The sequence below is a fragment of the Echeneis naucrates genome, chromosome 8, assembly GCF_900963305.1.
Source record: "Echeneis naucrates chromosome 8, fEcheNa1.1, whole genome shotgun sequence".
In the NCBI taxonomy this organism is placed as follows: domain Eukaryota; kingdom Metazoa; phylum Chordata; class Actinopteri; order Carangiformes; family Echeneidae; genus Echeneis; species Echeneis naucrates.
In genome coordinates this window covers 4249498-4271414 of record NC_042518.1, presented here as the reverse complement: position 1 = coordinate 4271414, position 21917 = coordinate 4249498, and the positions used below count along the sequence as shown (strand labels likewise).

Below are 21917 nucleotides of genomic sequence, written 5' to 3'. Positions count from 1 at the left end.
GAATATTTCAGAGGTCACATTTGTTCTCAGTCAGATGATAAAATATTTAATTAGAATCAAAATTCCAGTGCCTTACAATATTTTTGTGGACCACAATGTTATTGCAAAACGATCTCCTGCATTCAGGCCACTGAAATTGACTGATAATCATCTATCTCAGTCTGTATTTGCCATAACAGTTTAAAGAAAACAGCAATACTGAATCATTGTATACACAAATTTTGATCTCAATTAGTTATTTGGCACCAAACAAACAAACAAACAAAAAAGCTCAGTTGTTTTGTGAGAAAAGCACCAAATAGGAGGAATCTTTGTAAATGAACTGTAATAGATGTATCATTATGCCCTGCATTGGAATAGTTTAATCTATTTTGCATTATTGTTAGTTGTTGTGTTGTCTTTTTGTTTTTAATATTATAAAAATGGAGCCTGAAGATTTATGCAATCCTGTACATGTATATGAGTATGATGTATGGAACTGTTCAAAATGAGTAAAAATTCTAGTACAGCAGGTGGTGTCGAAAGTAAATAATCTGAATGTGGAACCAGCCGTTCCATACACTTTAGAAAATTTCAGTAGAAATGTTATTTTAACATTGAAGCCCTGAAATAATGAATGTATTGTTCTAAATTAGATATTCAATGAATGGGTCACTGGATATTATGGAGCGCAGTTAATTCATTTATGATGTAGCATCTAGTTGTGAACTGCTATTCAATAAAATTTATTAGAATTAAAACAAATGCAAGTTCTCAAGTTTCTATTTGTCAGCGTAATGAGGAAATATAAGGAAAGAAATGTATTTTTCTCAGGGTAAGACAGCGAGTTGATTAAAAAAATGTGTTATATCTGAGGAAACTGCATTTCATTGATTTATTTACCTAATGTCAGTGAGTTTAGACATTATTTATAGATAGATAAAGAAATATTTCCCTTATTTTGTGACAAGCTCTATGGATATGTAGGAAATTCTCTACTGATAATCGTAGAAATTATTCTGTTGGTATATTGAAATTTTTTCTGTCGTGAACACAAAAATTGGTGCAAGTCTTAGAATATTAGCTTTTTCTTTTCTACATTGAGGATTGTGTACTGCATAATTTCTGTAGTGTATTAATAGTTTGTTAACACTTGTTCAATTGTTACACTACAGTTATGCAATGGTTTACAGAGTTCACAAAATTATTTTTATCATCTTGAAAATTAAAATAATTTTTCATTTGAAATGTGTGAACACTTCTTGTCTCAAACTCAGCTCCTGCCTTAAAGTCACGTGGATACCAGATGAGGGGAACGTTTGATTTATTGTGTTGTGGTGGTTTGGAAACATACTGACCTGAGCATTTACGAAATAACTGGAGCTCTGAAATGCATTTTCATTTGATGGAAATCCCTGCAGATGCTTTGGAAAGTAGCTTTTTATTTGAATTTTTATGGCACAGTAGCACGACAGCTCTCAGGAGACAAGTCATCAAATAGGAAGTATATCATCTGCTTGGCCTGGAGGAGAAAACACAACCCAGATAGTGTGAAGGTGACAGTACAACAGTCAAACAGCTAATATTCCCTGCACCAGGAGAAAACCATTACTTTACTTTTTATAGAGTAGCTAAAGACATTATTAGTTATATTCTATTTAAAATTAGAAGCCCGAAAAAAGAGCTGGATTATAGTCGTTCAATTTACCTTTTTCTCACTTTGAGGATAGATCATTGTGTCCCCAACATTCTGTAGGTCTGGCCTATCCTTGTAAATTCTGAAGTAACAATGACAGCCACATGGAACGATAAAGTTTTAAATATTATTAAACTGTAAATATATTCACATTAAGTTTAAATGGTATTTTCATACCTTTCAAGGATCAAATTAAAGGTTGCCACAATATTTTCCCCTTGTAGAGCCAGGATGAGACAGGGCGTCCCGTCAAGACGAGTCACCTTTTAAGGACACAAAAGAACAAATCATTGGCTGGTTGCCTTGTTTGTAAAGCCCCCCCCAAAAAAAAAAAAATCCCTGAAACAAGTTGTGTAAAAGCCTCACTGCTCACCCCCTCTTTTCCACTTACAGGCACTTCAAGTTTCTCAGCAACATGTTCCCTCTGTGTATTATCCAACACGCTCATCCTCCCCGCCACCAGATGGCAGCCTGACCTCAGCAGCTCATCCAGCAGCTCCACCTCACAGGGCACTTGGCTGGACAGTGGGGCATTTAAGGGTATCAGCAAACAGGTTTTCTGCCAGGCAGGACTGTGTATCAGGGACCCTGGCACCAATAAACAAGCAAAACAGTTTTCTGCACTGTTTACAAAGGTTATCTGCAAGTGAGTCACATTTCAACATCCTTTGCAGAAGAGCCTCTGCCAGATTCTGATAACTGGTGAAACCGTTTAAAGGGACCCCAATTTTTGTTATTGGCCAGTTTGATCATTTGACTTTAGAAAGACTTCAGCCTGTGGAACACCATAGTTGGAAACTCAATATTTATTTTGAACATGAGGTTCCATCACATATATTTTCTTTGCCAAAATTTTCCAGACAGGGAGTCTAAACCTCTTTTTGGTGCTGATGCATTTAAAGGTGACAGAGTTTCCTGGGCCACAGGGGCAAGTGTGCAGTTCTGTTCACACTTCACAGACGTTAATGTGTCTGAGCCCATGAGGAGGATCTGAAAGCAAAAACCAAGAGCTGGTATTATTATATTATTATTATAATCAGGCAGAAGTAAAGCCCAGGCGCTCAAAGCAGAGCTGTGCATTGTTGAAGATACCTGTTCATGTCTCTCTGCGCTGGTCTGAGAGCAGCACAGCCCATGTGGGAAGAGCCACTTCACATCCTCAGCTGCTTTTTGTTTCGATCCCGATCCTGTAATATTAGTCATTGACACATAAATATTCATCAGCATAGCTGTCCTGTTCTGGAACAGTTCCACGCACATTGGTATGTGGCACTGGCCACAGATGCCATGTTAGAAATGAGCCATACCATAACAGCCTGTCCAGAGGGATGAGTCCTCTCGGCCCAGCAGGTCCAGCAGCCTCCTCACAGCGTTCTCTCCCTGGAGGCAGAGAGCCAGTGAGGAACCTGAGCACAGGTTCTCCACGTGGGCCTCCAAGTCTGAGGGCTCCTGTACGGGACGAGTCGCACTAGAGATTACCAGGGATTTTAATCCATATGAGTAATTCTTCAGTTTGAAATGTTTTGGTACATTTTCTGCAGAGAGGAGAGAGGTAGCATCACTCTTGCCAAGGGTCACTACTCGCAGGCCGACCAACATGAGGCTGCTCTGCTGGAGCTTGTGGAATATTTCAGTCAGAGCGTGGTTCCAGACTCTCGGCTTGAATAGGCACACAGTGAGCAGCATCTGTGGATCTGGACATAATGTCACTCTTACTCAGGGCTTAAAGTAGAAAAAATCCTGAGCCTGAATTTTTTCCGGGGGGGTTGCAATAGTAAACTATTTATTTCTTATTCCAAATACAAAATTGGAAATAAATAAGCAACAGACAGACAGATGGTAAACAGGACCAGACCAGAGAGACTCGCTTCAATTTCTGGTGCAGGCTAGGTTAATTGGGTAATTGGTTATGAGTAATGGACTGGGCTAATGCAAGATACGGTGCCCCCCGAGAGTACTTTAAGCCCTGCTTACTGCTCTGCAACATTACAGCACTATACCAGTGTTTGTCACTATTCTAGTTACAATATATGAATTAGTTAAGTAGTATCCCTAAATCAGTCAATAACAGCTCAACGTGGTATTGATATATTGAGTGAATATTTCAGATTAAGTTTTTCTTTTGTTTTTTTTTTTTATTCAAACCTTGTGTGCTGCAGTGTTGGGAAGGGATCTCCCGTAGTGGGTGTTCACTGTGGTCTGTAGATGAGAGAAGAAGGTTGTGCATTTGATCAGACACTTGGTATCTGGCCACATTATTTTGATGCAAGGCTTAACAAACTTGCCAGGAATCAGCTCGTGATCAAAGAAGAAGAGGGAGGCTTGTCTGAAGGCCACTTCAGGCGTGGGTGACATCAGGGCACCCAGCTCAGCAGGGTAGTCATGTGGTAGGAGCTTTCGCAGGGAAGCAAAGGCATCCGTCCGTCTGAGAGCACACACCAGAGCGGGTGATGACATTAGATTGTCCTGGCTGCAGCGGTAGAGCTTCTCTCCCACCTCAAAAGGATTCACCTCGTGGGCCTGAAGTCGAGTCAGCACAGGCAGCCACTTTAAGTCAAGTAGCTTGAATCCTGCATTACCTAGAATATCACATCAAAACATGTTGCATCCATTTAAGAATTAAGGTTAAGTTAACACAATACTTGGCTGTGTCTGATAGTGTTTGTTGTTTGCTCGCTGCCACCCCCAGTTCTAAAAACCCAGGACAGGCTGTGTTCTCAGAAACATCGTTTAAACTTCACCCACCTTCTGGCCCTTCTGTCAGCACTCTGTGTAGGAGGCTCAGGCTTTGGCTCATGTCCTTCCCACACAGGGTCAAAATCACCACCTGCTCTGTTTCAATATTGGACAGACACTTGGGATGGGACAGGATGACACCAGGAGGATCTGGTACTGTCCACATGGACTGACCTAAAAATAAAACACACTGTACATAAGAAACATAATGACAACAGTAGAGGAGCATCTGCCAAGGTGTTTCAGGACACTGAACACGGTCTTTACCGAGGATGTGGAACAGGTTACTGCTGTAGGGCAGAGTATGGAAACAGAAGCTTGGCTCGACTGTGTTGACACCATTAAGCCTGGAGTGGATGCAGCCCAGAAACTTTTGGGTATTAAATTCTCTCATTAAAGCTGAAAGATACGGCAGAGGAAAACTTGACAATGCAAATAAACTTTCTGTACGTAAAACTTTACTTTGCATATCGATATATTTGTAAATCATGAGCTTGTATTATGTTGTAGATAGAATCTGAGATGGTGTTTGAGACCTGCTGGCAGACTAACGCTGTGGTGCATTGCATTTTCTTTCCTCAGTATCAGCACCAGACATTTAGAGGGACACTCCTCATCCACTCTCACAGTAGTTGGACTGCAGAACACAGCTGTCTGAGGAAAATGTGCACAATATAACTTCATTATTCCAGAGAAGGGCAGCATTGCAGGGTGCTGGCCCTGCAATTGACTGGCAACCTGTCCAGTGTGTACCACACCCTCGCCCAGTGTGAGCTGGGATTGGCTCCAGCACCCAATGAATATTATATTGAAAGACATATACAGAGGTGAGTAATTTCTTGACCATACATTCATATTTCATGATGCACCAGCAAAAATATTCCAGTTCAGCAACTTTTTGTACCTCTCATCTCTCTGTAGTTTTACCTGCTGGCTGGTGAGTCCAAGGACGGCGGCTACATTCCTCTGAAGCTGCAGTCTTTGCAGCCCCATCAGACTGAAGCCTCTACGTTCACATACAGCCAAGACTTGGCCATAACAACGACATGACACAACAGGTGACACCACGAGGATTATGTCAGCTGAACGTGAGCGAGAAAGAGAAAGCAAGGGAAGGATTAGGAGCCCCACTCAGGTAAACATATTTTATCCTTGCTGCAAGCAAAATTCCCCTTGGAACAAAAAGGATGAAAGTTGAAAATGAAACACAGACATGGGCCAGTTTTCCCCGTTTGTTACAGATAAGGCTAGTTGAGACACAGTACCTTTAGTTGTCGCACACAGAAAGGCCGATGAACTGTTTATATTGAACAGGCTGCATTCGGTGCTGTCAAACGAAGGCACATGTCTACAAACAAAGGTGAAGATCAGTGACTTTAACACTATTAAAATAAAAAGGACTGTGCTTTAGTATGTCCTTAGTAAACTCTCTTGGCTCTGAAGGATTTCAGTCATCAACACATTGTTTATCAGAGATGAAATCATCAGTTTCTTTCGTTTCCTGTCTTTCTTTTTCTTTTTGTTTTGTTTCGTTTCATTTTGAACATAATGACTTACAGTTGCACAATTTCAAAAAGTCAATTAAAAAAACTATTTCAACGTATTTAGAGCTTATTTGAACTTCATTCATTTGGCTAAACTTTTTATCAAATCCATCGCCCATTCGGTCATAATAGTAAAGTGATTCAATCAGAAGAGAAAAAAAAACTAACATGAACTTTAAGCATTTTGAAATGTTTGCAACAAACCCATTCAGAGGCTGGTTTTTATTCTGTGCACTTCCTCCTTGGACTCGCCCTGAAAACCACAAGCAAAGCTCCCTGTGGACCTGACTGAGCAGTGGAGGGGAGTAGACCAGGGGACCTTCTTGGATTCTTCTAACAGAAGTTGGACGTGTCTTTTTGGGCGTCAGAGCGTCTAAGGAACTAATTATATCCTTCAACAATGAGTGAGCATAAGGACCCCGAACTGCAAGGGCAAGGACAGGCTGACAGGTCCCATTGGCCCTCTGGATAACTGTTACATCACCTATGAATGAGAGGAAGAGACTATTTTCATTCAGTGAAGACACTAACAAAAGGCCAAAGCTGAATTCAAGACATTCACCAGACAAATACGACAGGAAGAAGAGTGTTTTTATGAACATATGGCTTTGGTTATGCCTTACCACCACTATCACTCAGGAGCCTATGTGGTGGATAAAGGAGCCGCAGACCACACACATCGAGCCCTGAGTTGGCAACAAGCTGGAGGGTGTAGTGTGTTATGAGGGGATGCCTGAAAAAGCCGCTGCACCCCAGAGCGACTGATATCTTCAACAAAAATAAAGGGAAAATCTATGAATATTGTATTTGGTTTCTGCACTTTCACTGCTAAGCCTTTGATTCAGTGCTTCCTCATATCACTGCTCCTGCAAAATACACTTCTGAAGGGCAACGTGGTCACCTCTGTGTGCAGCTCCTGTGTGGTCTCTCTCCTCTTACAAACGCGCCCCTGAGTTTCCATAGTCTGCCAGTAAAAACCTGGAGTCAGACCAAACGTCCTATCAATAACCTGAAATACAAAGCCAGGGGAACAAGATGGAGTCAACAGGATGCAAAATCATCATATATTTTTCAAGCAAAGGAAATCACACTCTCAGCAGCAAACCTTTTTGTCGGAGGTGGTGGAGATGAAACAAATTAAACTGGAGGATGGTAGGTGGATGGGTGATTTATAGGCTTGTTGGTTTGGAAAGCTCTCAAGCTCAGGTAGCCAGGGAACAATTTGAGAGAGTGAGGTCTCAGAGAGGAACCGACTGACATGGTTATAGAAAGGTGTATGGATGTCTATGTCCCTTTTCTAAAAAGAAAACAAAAAGAAAAGCGTCAGTGCCAAGATTCGTCTGAAAAATACGTTTTTCAATTTGTTTTTGCCATACCCTTGGTTTGTAACAACGACGAGCCACAGCTAAAACATGCAAAACCATTTCATTTTCTGTCCAAATCTGCTGAAGTCCTGCAACCCAGAATGGCACGTCTGCAGTTGCGTCATCATCAAATGTGTCTGGGCCAACCTAATCACACATAAACAATTGGTCTGACATGGAGATGCAACAAGCAAACTTCAGTTCTCATTCGTAGAAAGAAACCAGTGCTCACTAACCAAGGACAGAAACCAAGCCACCAATGTGTTGTAGATGTGTGACTTGACTGCAGCTGGATTCTTTTTTCCCTTAACTCTGTCTGCAACCATCCCAGGACTGGAAAGGTTGACAGTCAATAGTATGCAGCCCTTATTCTTCATATCTTCTGGTAGGGCATTGATAGGTTGCTGGTGAGACGCTTCCTGAAAAAAGTCATAATAATTGTCTGCAATTTATTATTAGATTTTTTTTAATTATATGGCACTTACAACATCATAAAGAATTTCAGTTCTTTCCGCAGCCAGCTGTTTTTGATAGACAGATTTGGTTGGACGATGTATTTCCAGTTGCTTAAGGATTTGCTGGTGTTGTTCACTCCATAACTTCTGCTTAAGCTGTTGTCTCTGTTGGTCACTAATAGATGGATCATCATGGTTAGGATATTTGGTTTGTTGACAACTAAGTGGTGAACGTATTAGAAAGAAAAAATCTATACCTCTGCTGCTTTAGTCTTTTAATTGAACTTTTCAGAACAGTTGGTGGGCTTTCCATTTTAGGTTCACTGGACTCAGATTGTGTATCTTCCCACGCATGTTGTGAGTCATGGCTACATGCAGATTCCACAGGCTGGAGTGGTTCATCTTTCAGGCCCCCTGCTTCCTTTCCTTGTAGCAAATCTGGACGATGTGTATAGTTACCAGAATATTTCGTTCCATTTCGATTCATCTCCTTTATTTTCTGAAGCAACACACTCTTGCCAGTCGCCTGCCTGTAAACAGAAAAACAACAGAAAGGAATGAAATATTAGATAAAATATGCTGGACTGAAACATGAGAAATGTTTTTTTACTGCAGCATATAATGTATTCACCTGCCCCATATCCGTGATCTAGGGTGCTCTTGTCTTGCAAGTGGTGCTTCCTGGACTAAGTTGCATTTGGGTGGTGACTTTGGGGATGTTCTTGGTGGTTTTACTGAAGGATCAGGGCAACGCAAGTCAATATGAGTGGTGGGACATTCCTTGTGGCCAGGAGTCTCCGCCATCCTTTCCAGTGATTTGCTCCATGAGTCATTTAGCCTGCATTTAACACATTATTGTGGAAATGATTATGAGTATTAGACTAAACATTTTGTCCCACACACTTAGCATTGATATACATAACCTGAGGTCTGAACTTTTCCACGGTTCTGACACTGATTTAGATGACTGACTCTCACAGTAAGCAACCAGTCTCCCCATTATACTCCCCTGGTTCCTTTGCTTGTCACCATCTGTGAACAAAAATGTGCTGAAACAGTAACACAAAACAGAATACTACCATGTAAATGATAAAATCCGCAACCCCCCTTACCAGTCATCGTAGCTAAAGGGGAGTATTTTGACTACTTACCTGAATGTATTTCTGGTTTAAATAACACCTGTTGCTGGAGATACAGCCCACAGTCTTTCAGATTTTCCAGGACACTATCAAGATCCCACTGGTCAAGCCTCTGGACGCATGCATGATACAAAAGAAGTTTTTCAGAGAAGGTGAGATATATCTAGATTATGCTTCTCTATACGCACAGAAAATTTCTGATAAAAAGTATGCTATTGTTTTGTTTTTCTTTCTCAGACTTACTGCAAATGAGAGGATCGGCAAATCCGCATCAGGCTTCACCTGGTTCACATTTGGTTTTGGAGAGGTGTCCAACTTGGCTCTATTCAACTCCACATTGTCGCCCTGATGAGCTCCTACCTTTAATTTTGAATCAGGAAAAGGAAATGGTGCATATTGAATGCATCATGGCCGCAGTTTGCTTTACTGTCACCGGATCAGTGGCTGCTGTACCTGAGCATCACCATCCGAGTCTCCTGAGCTCCACCAAGCTTCAGTCCTGCTGTCTGCAATTTCATCATCATCCAACTTCAGACTCAAGCTGCCACAAGTCTTCTCAGAGCAGCATGTGCCTTCCTCTACGTTTAATAGCTTCTGATTCAGAAAACACATATTTATCAGTGATTTATTTTAATTAAGTTAGTTTGCAGTTTCGAGACATGAGCTAATATAATTAACAGTAAACTGTACTGAACTCACCTCCAGTTCATCATCTTCCACTGAAAAACTGTTAAAGTCTTCAAGGACTTTCAGGGAAAAACCAGCCGGTCTTTGATAAACCGTGATAATCTCCTCATTTTCAGACTGTAACGTTAATACGAAACATTATTATTGTTATTATTGTTTTTCTATTTGTTATGAAGAAACGTTTTGCTAGCAGACGTTAGTTTGGAAGGAAAACAAATCACTTACTGCGGAAAAATCAAAATCGATGCTCGGTATTTGTGACTTAACTTTCTCACGAATTGAATTCCAACAAGACGAAGAATTTGAGTCCATTTCCAGGAAAACAGGCAGGAATTAAAATCTAATTAAATTAAATATGTAAAGTTTCCGTTTGTGATCGGAGGTTCGTTACTTCAGGCTTCCTGGTTACCAATGGCAACAGAAAGCTTCAGCACGCGGGCTGCGTCAACAAATGTTGCCTCCAAGTGCCGCCCGAAAATTAAAGAAGTTAAAGTAGAAAACTAAACTAGGCGATGCAAAATAAGATAAACACAGAAAAAAAGGGAGACGACAGAACTTCTGCTGTGAGTTTCTTTGTAAAGGACGAAGGTGGGAAATTGGTGGGGGAGCCTCAGCTGCAGATGTAGACATCAGCAAATTAACAACACTTGTTGACGTGAGTCTTTAAGTTCTGCTGACCGACGAACCGTGAACTCGGCCATGCTAGCAAACTAATTAGCTGCTGTGCTAAAGCTGCTTCTCCTTCGGCAGCTGTTTGACTGAGAGGTAATGTAACAGCTTTATTTTTACGTTTTATACCCTATATAACGTACTGCGTTAGAAGTAACGTAGACTTGAGAGTTGCTTCTGTTGTTTTGTCGAACCCATTCAGCTTTTTGTCTTTGCAGACTTTAAAATGACAAACACATGAATCAACTCCCTTTAAACACAAACAAACAAAACCTGCACTTTGTAGTCTTTATTTAGGGAGCACTTCTTTTCATTTCAGGGCTGCTGTCTGTGAAACTATTTATATAAACCCTGTGTTCAAAATACCCTGTAAGCACATGTACACATTTCTTAAAAAAAAAAAAAATAATAAAGGCATGACTGGTTTTAATACATTTATTGCACCTTAAAGGCAATTTCCATTGCATTGTCTCTTAAAGTAACAAACATGGAGCTTTGCTACACTAAATAAAACACACAACATACTTCAGAACATTTTAGTGTCTGAGCCCTGTATAGATCGTCCTCTGCAAATAACCATCCAACCCAGTCACATAAATAATTAAATAAAGTTATATCTTAGTGGCCTAAATTTGAAATTTAGTTAAATGACGTTTGATTTTGTTGCTCACAGTTTTTGCATTAGTCTTAATAGGACTCCCAGAGTTTTTATTTATTTATTTATTTATTTTTATTTATTTATTTTTTCTTCTCACAATATTAATGACCACAGCAGCAATGCAATCGCATTGCTGTGAGATCTTTCATGTCACCCCGCCATAGTAGAACAAGTCAACCTCTTTTCAGTCCATATCATCCTGTAGTGTCACCGGATAATTTCAAAGCATTTGCTCTGTATTGGTTCCGTAGTTCCTTCTCCCACATTTGAAAATTGCATTTACTATGACTCCATAAAGCTGATGCTAAGGAAATGTTGATTGGCTGATCTTTCCATTGAGGAAAATTTTTAGTATCTATTACATTTGTTTTTTTTTTTTTAACAACAATGAAAATGATTGATTTTGAATAAGAAACTCAATCACACATTAGCAATGCAATTTCAATCTACAAATGAGGGTGAATTTTTATTGTTGAGAATATTACAGGTGCGCATTTTGTAATATTCATCGTTGTGTATCAACAAATCCTATAAACATGCCTGTATATAGATAGTGTCTGCTTAGCACCCCTGGAAATATTCATTATCAATGTCCCGTAGGTCCTGACCAGCCAGACGTGCTGGGCTGGTGCATGTAATGTTGTTGTATATGGTGATGGTTGTGTCAGGCTCTTCGCCCTCAGCATGGGTCTCTACTCGCCGAGGTATCACCAATGGATTCCTTATGCTGTAGTTTCTGAGCGGGAGGGAGCTACAGTCACATTTCCAAGGGTTCCCAAACAACAGCAGTTTTTCCATATTCTCTGGGAAATCAGGGACCATGTTCGTCAAAGCATTAGTTCTCAGGTCCAGAAAGCGCAGCCTTGGAAGTACCTGCTTTGTTCCATTCTGCAAAAACTGGCGGCAGTTATTGTTGGACAGCAACAAGTACTCCAAATTTTTGAGCCCAGAGAATGTGTTGGTTGTGAGAACCTCCAACTTGTTAAAACGCAAGTCCAGTCCTGATAAGCCAACCAGATCTACAAAGCTCTGGTGTTCTACCATAGATATGTTGTTGTGCTGCAAAAATAGCCTCCGTAGACCAGAGAGTCCAGTAAAAGCTTGAGTTGTGATCCTTGTTAGGCAGCCTCTATCCAAATGAAGGCTGTGCAGCTTTGGCAGACCTTTGAATACTTGATCTGGCAGACTGTGGAAGCAGCTCCCAGACAGATTGATGACAGCAACATGGGAAAGACCTGAGAAACTACCTACTTGTGCCTCCTGCACTTGGTTGTGTTCTAACTCTAAGACCTCCAGATGACAAAGTCCTTCAAAAATCCTCTCCCCCAGTGCTCTGATCCTGTTGTAACTGAGGCGTAGTTCCTCTAAGTACTGCAGATCACGGAAAGTCCTGGGCCTAATTCCAGTGATGGAGTTGTTGGAGAGACGCAGTACATGAAGACTGTGCAGGCCCAAGAAGGTATCATCATGCAGAGAGGTCAGTCTGTTATTTGTGAGATCCAACCATCTGAGAGACTTCATGCCTGCAAAGGCTCTTGGCACGACTGTCACAATCTGATTCTGGGCCAGGTACAGCTTTTGTAGTTTAGTAAGTTTCACAAACACATTAGCTTTGATGACCTTGAGGTAATTTCCAGTTAGATCCAATTCTTTAAGCTCAACAAGATTTTGGAAGAGCTGTGGCTGCAGGTAAGCAAGTCTGTTTCCTGCAAGAACAAGCTCTCGTAAGCCTTGCAGATCATGGAAAACTGTCTCAGGTAAGACGGCTATTGAATTCCATCCAAGGTTGAGAAGCCACATGTGTGAGAGCCCTGCAAACAGTCTTTCCTCAATGCGCGTGAGCTGGTTGTTGTGCAGACTGAGTGAGGCAAGGTTAGGTGTATTCTGGAAGATTGTACCTGGTAAAGAACGGATGCTGTTTCGCTCAAGGTGAAGGTGGGCTAGCGACCTAAGTCCTTTCAAAGCCTGAGGGTCAAGTGTCACCAGCTGGCCGCTCTGCAGATTCAAAAAGTCCAAATTGGTAAGATCCTTAAAAGACATTGCTGGGAGTGTGGTGAACAAGTTGACATCCAGCCATAGAGAATGCGTGGATGTGGGCATGTCAGACGGGAGTTGTGTTAAGTTACGAGAACTGCAATACATATTGAGTTCCAAGCTGTAGTCATCGTGCATGCAGGTGCACCCCGTAGAACATGGAATAGGCTCTTCAGTCACCTTCTCTCCAGCTGTGTCAGGGTCTGGCAGCACCAGAGATGTTCCCAGTACCCACAACACCAACAGCACAATGGTCTGCATACCAGCTGTGGATGTAATATTAACGTCAATACACAAATACCTGTATATAAATGACCTTAATTTATATTTAAGTTCTTCAAAGCATTCATTCTGTTGCTTACCTTAAATCTGAGCAGTCCTGATTAAAGGTGGACAGGCTGTGAAGTTAAGGATTGTCTGAACCTTGTGCAATTGTTTGTATGCTGAAATGAAAGTCTGTCAAGCCCCCAAACCTTTTTTTTTTTTTTTTTAAAGTCAGTTGCACCTAATGTGAACAGTTAACCCATTCATTTCCATCAGATTTGTGGTGCATGCAGCCAGGAAACTTTAATACATTCTCAGAATCTCCTGTTATGTTTTTTCTAACCACAATTAGATTGCTACAGTTAATATCAACTTTGATAAAGTGAAATCCATAACATGATGTTTTTAATGACAATGAGTCTGTAAAATAAGAATATATGTTGCTCATTGCCTTAAAAAGATATCAATGGTCTCTTAAAAGCAAAATGTAAATGCAACTTTATGCTTGATAACTCACACATGCAGTATTCTCAGCCTAATGCAGAATTATACGTAAATGGCCTTTGGTCTTTACTGAAGTCAGCGTCCTGTCACTAAGTGCATTTATTCTAGAATTTGACTGATACACAGTGGAAAAGAGATAAGATGAACCCAGTGCACTTGAACCTTGACAGAATTTTTGACTTGTTCCTTCCTGCTCGTACTGAAAAATTTGAGGAAAATATTTATCTCACTAACTTGATGAAATCGCTCAATACCATCACTCAGTGTTATGTTTGTATAAAATCAAATGCATGCACCAACAATACAACAATATATTTATGTATAAAATATAAACTATGAAGACAGTGTCACTTCTGCTTCGTCCCCATTTTTGATGGGGGAGGATGAGGTCCATTTCCTAACTGATTGTTGATGACTAACTTTCTGTTTACTCTTTTTCTTGGTATCTGGGTTCTTTTAGACAACCATGAACTGGTCATGCTCCGGAGGACAACCAAATCCAGATAACACTGTGTACTCACATGAATTGCACTGATTGACTGGATTTATAAACTTATAACAGTATGAAAAACATCTATAATAGTTGCACGCAGATTAACCTGTGCTACCATTTCATTACCAAGATAGAGCTCTACAATTAAGAAGACTCCTCTGAACAGCTTTATATTCAAGCATTTATATGACACAAATTTATAGTATGCACAGTAATTCTCAAGTAAATTCAGTTTTACCACGTGTCAGACTCTGCACTGCAGAGGAATAACACACCGTAATGACATGAAACCAGCCTGACCACGGAAGGCAGCTGCAATCAAGAAAGAATAAGCAGTTTTAGCAGTTGGACTTTTTTTCTCTTACCAGTAGAGAGCACTGCCGGTCTCTTGTCATATTAAGCCCCAATATCTTGGGTGTTCCTTCCTCTTGAAATGTTTCTGTGAAGCATCTAAAGATAACATTTTAATGGTTCACTGAGTATGAGCAGGATATATATATGTATTTAGAAATGTAATGTACTACAGAGCCATGGCACTCCTAGTCTATTTCTTGATGTGTTGTGCGTATAGGTTACTTTATTTCAACAATGTGAGGAGGGCCTACTTCTATTGTGTCATATAATAAATAAGAAATCATTTTAGAAACATAGAAAAACTGCAGTTTTCAGCTTTTTCTGTCAAAATCTGCCAAACTGAAAGCATGCCATAGGGAGCTGTTTCATAATTGTTGCTCCCCTGACAAACACCTCTAATTGGCTCATTCCTCGGCACTCAGACAGACAAAGGTTTCCAGGTTTGTCAGCTGCTGTGGGCTTCCTGTGTGGAGAAGAGTCTCAATAGTAAGAGGCAGGAGCCTGCCAGTGAGGCTGGAAATGTTCGGCTGGACTGTGCTTTACTTCTGACAGGATAATTTTCTCAAATGGTTCTAGATAAATTCTGTGGCTCCTCAGCAGTGCTGAACAGCCCTGAAAGGCATGATGTCAATCTAAATTGGACGGATGTGTGCTGATCAACGTTGAAACCCATCATACTGCCTTCCTCACTCTGCCACTCTGCAGATTAATGTCAGAGAAGTTCTGGCGTGTAATGCCAGGGAAGCCCAGTGTAAAACCTTTAAGATCCATTACAATGTAATCTGTACATAATGGCCCTCCAGAGGAATTCAGCCGCTGCTCTGTTTCGACCCGTTTCAGTCATTTAGTGCCTCGCTAGTGTTGACAAACGTGTTTAATTGCTGTCAATCAACACTGCAGTCAGATATAAAGCAGGTTTATTACTCGTATTTTTAAGTCTTGTTAAGTAACACTGACTTGGGTATGAAACATTATTAAAGGTTGGCTGTTAGAGTAGAATTATGACTCGGGCTGTAGCACAGTTTCTGTTTGTTCTGGTTTTTGTTTAGGCTGCTATCAAAGTATGTGTACACAGTTAATGGTCAGAGCCAAATCACCTTTGAAACCATGCAGATTTTCCTGCTATTTGTCACACATGAAACAATGTATGATAAACTAGTATCAAAAAGGTGTACTGAAATATTACCTACTTTTTTTTTTTTTTTTTTTTTTTAAACAAAGACACCACACTACAACAGCATTTGAACCTTAAGATAAGCACAATAAAGGCAGCAACTGAATGCAGAAAGCCGAGCCTCGGGACGATTATAATTTACAAACCACAAAACAACAGATAACCCCTCCTGTGCTGGTGCAGTAGGACTCTGTATGCAGAATGTTGGTCTCATCTGTTTCAGATAATGTGCTGGATCATGATGTACGTAGCCAGAGGCGACAGAGAAAATGAGTAGACAGCCTTTTCAATGTTCTGTTGTTTTAACAGGGTCCACATTTCTCAAATGTTTAAGGATGGAGCTCTTTTCTTCCCCTCTGCTATTGCTAAGGGGTGAGACTTGATTGAACTAAATTGTTTTCCCAAACAGGCTCAAGGTAAGAGCAACCCAGAGCTTCCTCAACTAAGTAAAGAAAGGTAAGCTGAGCAGGTTAAATGAATACGCTGTCACGCAAACAACAAAGTTAGTGCCTAAACATGCTGGGTTCAGTCAATGCTGCCACCGTCTGGCAGATTATTATCCCTTCTCTGCAGTTTCAAATTAATCCTAGAAAATGTTTCAACTTCAAAAACAAGCCTGTTCAGTGGTCTTTCACTCATCGAGGTCATTGTGGTTCAGCGCTGCTCTGAACTGCAATGCCACCTCAACCCGTTGACAGCTGAGGGCCCTCAACGCCCCTACAGTGGCTATTAGTAACTCTCTGAAATCACAATCATCTAGCTGCTCTCCAGGAGAATAAATGGGCTTTGTTCTGAAATCTGGAAGGTGGCGTAACTTACCCACTGTTTGTTGTGATCCTTGTGGCCAGAGCAGATCATTGCACTGATGGCCCAAATAGGCGTTTTGAGATTTCCCATCACGTGTGTGAACAAGGCTGCTATGATGAGGTTCAAGATGTACAGATGTACACTGCTTTTTTCGCTAACATTGATCAAGCTTTTGCAGAATAACCGTGAACTCACCAAGACAATGTCAGCTTACAACGCGTGGAAGAGGACAGGTGAAAGACACTTTATGCACTCAAACACAGCAAAAGTCTTCTTGAATTGGCTGGCAGGCTTTGAACCACAGAGGAAACCTTTAAGGTCATATTCAGAGGAAGACAGACAGACAGTTAATGAATCCCAGGAGGAATGCAGAAAATCCATAGCCTCTATTGGATCTCTCACATGGCCTTAGCATGAGGGACCTTTGTTTCCATTTAATTTTTTATTACTTGTCAGAAAATGCAGACCCAGGCTCATAGGGCGACCCAAAAAAAGGGCTGACTAGTACTGTATATGAAACTCAGGATATTCCTTTCTGATGCCTCACTTCATCTGAATGCCATTTTGAAAGGTAAGGGTGATTTTATTTTCCTCTCACGTTAAGAAGTGTTTCTGTAGCTTCAAAGGCATCCACATTGTCATATATGCGGCCAAACAGCGTATATACAAAGCAACGGTCTCAGCAGACATCAGTGAATTTTCTGCCATTCTGCTGAACTTTGAAGTAAAACTCTTGGCCTTGCAAGTTAGTTGACAGCATTTGCACTTGAACTTGCACTTGAACTCTTGCCACCGATCTGAAGTATTTTATTCTTGTTTTCATTACAGTTATGTTATTACTTCAAGCTGTGAATATTCTATATGTTTAGAGTTCTGGAAACGCTCTCTGAAATCACGAATAAGCTTCTGAAATCACATGCCACCTTCACTCTGGATCTGTGTTCCATATCATGTCAGATAAGAGTAAAATATTCATCTCTCAAGCTTTCCTGTCCCAAGGTATAATCTTCTGTGACACCTGTCAGAAAGTCCTTGGTGTTTCTCTTAAAACATGTTAAAGCGGTGACATTCTAATGAAAACATATGTCTGATGGAAAAACGATGCAAAGTTTGAAACTTGTACTTGGACTTGTCAAACTGGTGAAAGAAATTCACGCAATCTCTCATTCTTCTTCAGCAGATCTTCGAGATTCTCTGATATTTTTATTTATCAATTTTTTGGCGTTTCTGTGTTTTCTGGTGACAGGATGTCCTTGACAGCAGCCGTGATAACAGTCTGTTTCTTGTAATCGCCAAATCATGAGTCGGCAGTCTTGAAAAACATCACCATGTCTTAAATGTCTCTTCACTCAGAGCTACAGTTGTATAAAATTTTGTGTGCCACTTCCAAAAAAAAAAAAAGAAATTCTTGCAAACAGCAGAACCTTAGTGCTTCTTTCCCACCAATCTAATATACATTACAGTATTGCAGTAAAACACTATTATGTTTATTGTATCTCATACAGTATATTTTTTAAAATCCATATCTGTGGTGGATAATGATAATGATGGATGATGATAATACAGACATGCATTAGTGCAGCCCCAAAAAACTCCAGAAATCTGAGAAATTCAAGACCAAGTGTAATTTTCTCGTCAAATTTTATCATGGTTAGCTATGTTCCCTTATTCACCTCAATTATAGTTTTGTGGAGCACAAAGAAGCTTGCTTAAGTAGCATTTTCAGAAAATGCTTAGCTTCTTTTGTCTCCTAAGAGGGATGATTTAAGATTTGGAAAACAATAAGGGCAATGGAGAAAGGAGGGTTCATAGAATTCAATGTAGTTTCACCGAATTCCACCAAACCCTTTCAAGTTCATCATTGCTAAACAGGTAAAAAATGTAGGTCATTGCAAGGTGATGAAAATGGTTGTGTGTTATCAACCTGGTGCCCGGGGCTCCTGTTCCACATTATAGTAGAAGAGTGAACAAATGTGGATAGAAGTGTAGGTCAATAATAAAAAATAACACTGAGCCTGTGGGATGTTGGGAATAATTTAATAGTTCCTTTTCTTAGACAAGGATTGTAGCACACAGATATGAGTTTGACAAGGTTTTATAGTAAAGACACAGTCCTTGTTTGGGGATGAACTTATTTCTTAGTGCTCATGAGCAGACTTCGCCAAACCACACCACACATCTGAGTTTCAGCAGCTGAACAAATCAGCAGGGTTTTTCCATGGACTGATATAAAAGCATCGGAAAGCTGCAGGAGTAGGATCCCATTGTTAGGAAGGCCTCATAAATTTACATCCTCATTGTCAGATTTGCTTTTCTGTGGATCAGGTCATTTACTATTAGGGTTGTTACAGGCTATGAATAAATCAGTTGCGAACTCGTCCAACAGTAGAACAGCTCGTTTTGTCTGAAGACATGGATCCCCTTATTCTCGACTGTTGTGTTCCTGCAGGGAGACATGAGTCTGCCTCATTCCATCGCATTTTATTCAAGCTGTAATCTTCACAGTTTGGTGCACCTCCTGTTGCTTACTGAATACTGCGTGGGGCATCGTTTTATCTTGTACATTCTTCATTTCCTGGCCTGAAAGCATTTATCTTATAACGTAGTGTTTTTGATGGTTTTCGGGGCCTGAAATGCTGAAGTAACAGCTAAGTGTAGAAAGTAAAAAAAAAAAAAAAAAAAGAAAAAATCTCACGATCCATCATAGTAGTTCCTAAATGTGTAAATTACTCAAAGGCTTTTGTATTAAGGCTAGGACTTTATAAAAGAAAAGGTCTGAGTATACTGCTCCGTATGTTCAATGAAGTGATTTTGTAAGTCAGCCAGCAAAGCAAAGGGGAGAGAGGTTAACTGAGGAATACATTCAAAAGAAAGAAAGAAAAAGAAATGGTGCAGCCAGATTGTAAACAATGTCTGTGACTGCAATGACTGTCATCATTCAGTGAATGACAAGAGAACGAAGTAGGAATCAAATTAGTGCATTATATGAACAAATTGGGTCGATCTGGGAGTCTCTGAGTTTTTTCTATTGATACTGATTAAGTCAAAACTTTGCAGAGAAAAGCCATATAAACCAATAAAAACCTGTGACTTTTTTTTTTTTTTTAGGTCACTAAGATTTTGAGAATAATATGGGATCAGATCGAATTTTCTCGTGACCCAAAAGGTCCCCAGAATAGTATTTGAAAATCACTGAGCTTTATTAAACCAAAAGTGATTTTACATCTTAGCCACTCCGTCTTTTCTGTCAAGGGCCCTTTGCATGACTTCTCTTGATTAACTATCAAACCAGGAATTTTTGCTGTTGCCAATATCTGACTCATCTGAGTAATTTCGCACTTTCAAGGCTGAGCTGCTGAGTACCCTTTAGTGATGCTCCCTGTGCAGCCCTTTGTGGAATCATTACATTTACAATCATCCTCCATCTTTGCAGGATACCTACTTACTGACGCTGTAACTCCTCATATGTAATTTCTATCAAGCCGCCTCTGAGGGAGTCGCGTTGCAGTGTTAACAATGAGATGTACATTCAGTGTAATTGAAATGTTAATCACGTCTGATAGTGGGACCTAACGTCAGGCCACAGAAGAGATTTGGGAAATATAATAGTCACTGTAGACTGATGACCTACCTGGCAAAATTGCTGCCTCACTGAGCTGTTTAATAAGGATTTGAGACTCTACGACAATGTTTCTACTCAGAATGGTACTGGCCTTATCACCTTAGACAGCCAACTCTCAAAAGCTTATCCTCTCCTGCTAGGACAGATTGAAATTAGTCAGTTCATCAAAAATAGTTCTCAAAACTGTTCTTTAAAGCAAAACCTCACTTCAGGTCATCATCAGTTGAACAAACTGAATTACTAATGTAATAATGTCAAATGTGGTTGTGAAAATGGTTTCTCTTGATAATGATTCAGCTTGAAGTGCTACATGTGACCTTCATATGAAGCATTACCTCAAATTCTCCAACCAAGATAGGGCACCTCGGAGAAAAGCAGGTAGCCAACACTGTAATTTTCATTTTTCAGGCAATATGGATGGAACGGCATGACAAAGTTCAACGATTTTATAGGTTACAAACAGATAGCAGGTAAATGCAACCGATGCTTTGACTTCATCGGAGAGCAAATACGATTTACGATTTAGTTTTTTAAATGAGCCAAGAAAAAAAAGCAATGCTGTTGACTGAAGCAGGCACGATAGGTGTGCTTTGATTATCAAAAACCATTCTTAAAATGAAAAATTCCTCCTTAAAAACAATGTGCATGCATCAAATAACAACAAGAAACAGAAAGCAAGAGTGAATTCAATCATCTTCTGTATTTTCAAAGTATACAAGCCCAAGTCGGTGGAAAATTTATAAAAGCTTGACTTTCTCAGCGATGATCTTGTGAGGGTTAATCAGCATATCACAGATGTTTAACCCAGGAAAAGTCCCTATCCTAAAAATAACAGGATGACCTTTCTTCCTGACTCAAGCAGTAGGAAAGACTTCCCAGTGTCTTTGTCTGCTGTGGAGTCATCTCTCTAAGGAGATCCACATTCCTAATCGCTGCACTCTTGCTTTCAGAAACTCTCAGATTTAGCTCCAAGCTACTTCTCTCTCTTTTGTAGCAGCGCAATGATCTGGGCTTTGTTACTCTGTATTGGCTTGTGCCTTGGATTCATTTGGCGCATTGACAGTCTGTTCTGTCCCTGCTGATCTCTATTTATGCAGGCGGAATTTCTCCCTTATTAACCATCTAACTGGACTGCAGTACAGTGGAAATTATGACGATTGATGTCTCCCACTCCTTCTCAAAATAAACATATTCCCTGTGGAGTTTGTGGATTTCTTTCCAAATATGTTTGCCATATTGCTAGCTACAAGCGTGAGGGTGCATGAAGAGTAGAAAAACACGAGACCTCCACTCCACCTTTCTTTGTCTTGCACATTCACTGACTCTCAAACTGCAAGAGAAAATAATACTCCTCAACAACAACTTCAAAATCCTATTCCAAATAACGGAGTCATGTGGCTGTGAAGACAAACTGAATCTCAGCAGCTTACAGATGAACAAAAAAAATAGATTGCAGCATGCATTGCTAGTTCACTCACAGAACTGAAGCTGCTTCTTTCTGGACGGCGTATATCACGTAACTCCACAGCAGCAGCTCGGCAGTAAGTGGCTGAAATATCCCTCATTATCTGAGATGATGACCCAAATTTAGATGGAAAGTCATTGCTTGTCTTTTTTTTTTTTTTTTTTTAAATAAACAGCAGCTCATTAAAAATGTCCCAGTAGCCACAATCACAGTCTCTCACAGTCCAGTCTGAGGACCACAAAATCTCAACAGCTTGTCATTTGAAGCTACTCA

The 21917-nt window shown here is 40.3% G+C and overlaps 1 protein-coding gene across 1 annotated transcript; it reads right to left on the bottom strand.

Moving 5' to 3' along the window:
• Window positions 1-11488: 11488 nt before the first annotated feature.
• Window positions 11489-13222, bottom strand: igfals (insulin-like growth factor binding protein, acid labile subunit). The gene has a single exon (XM_029507830.1). The coding sequence runs from the start codon at window positions 13220-13222 to the stop codon at window positions 11489-11491; it is 1734 nt and encodes a 577-aa protein (XP_029363690.1).
• Between the last annotated feature and the right edge of the window lie 8695 nt (window positions 13223-21917).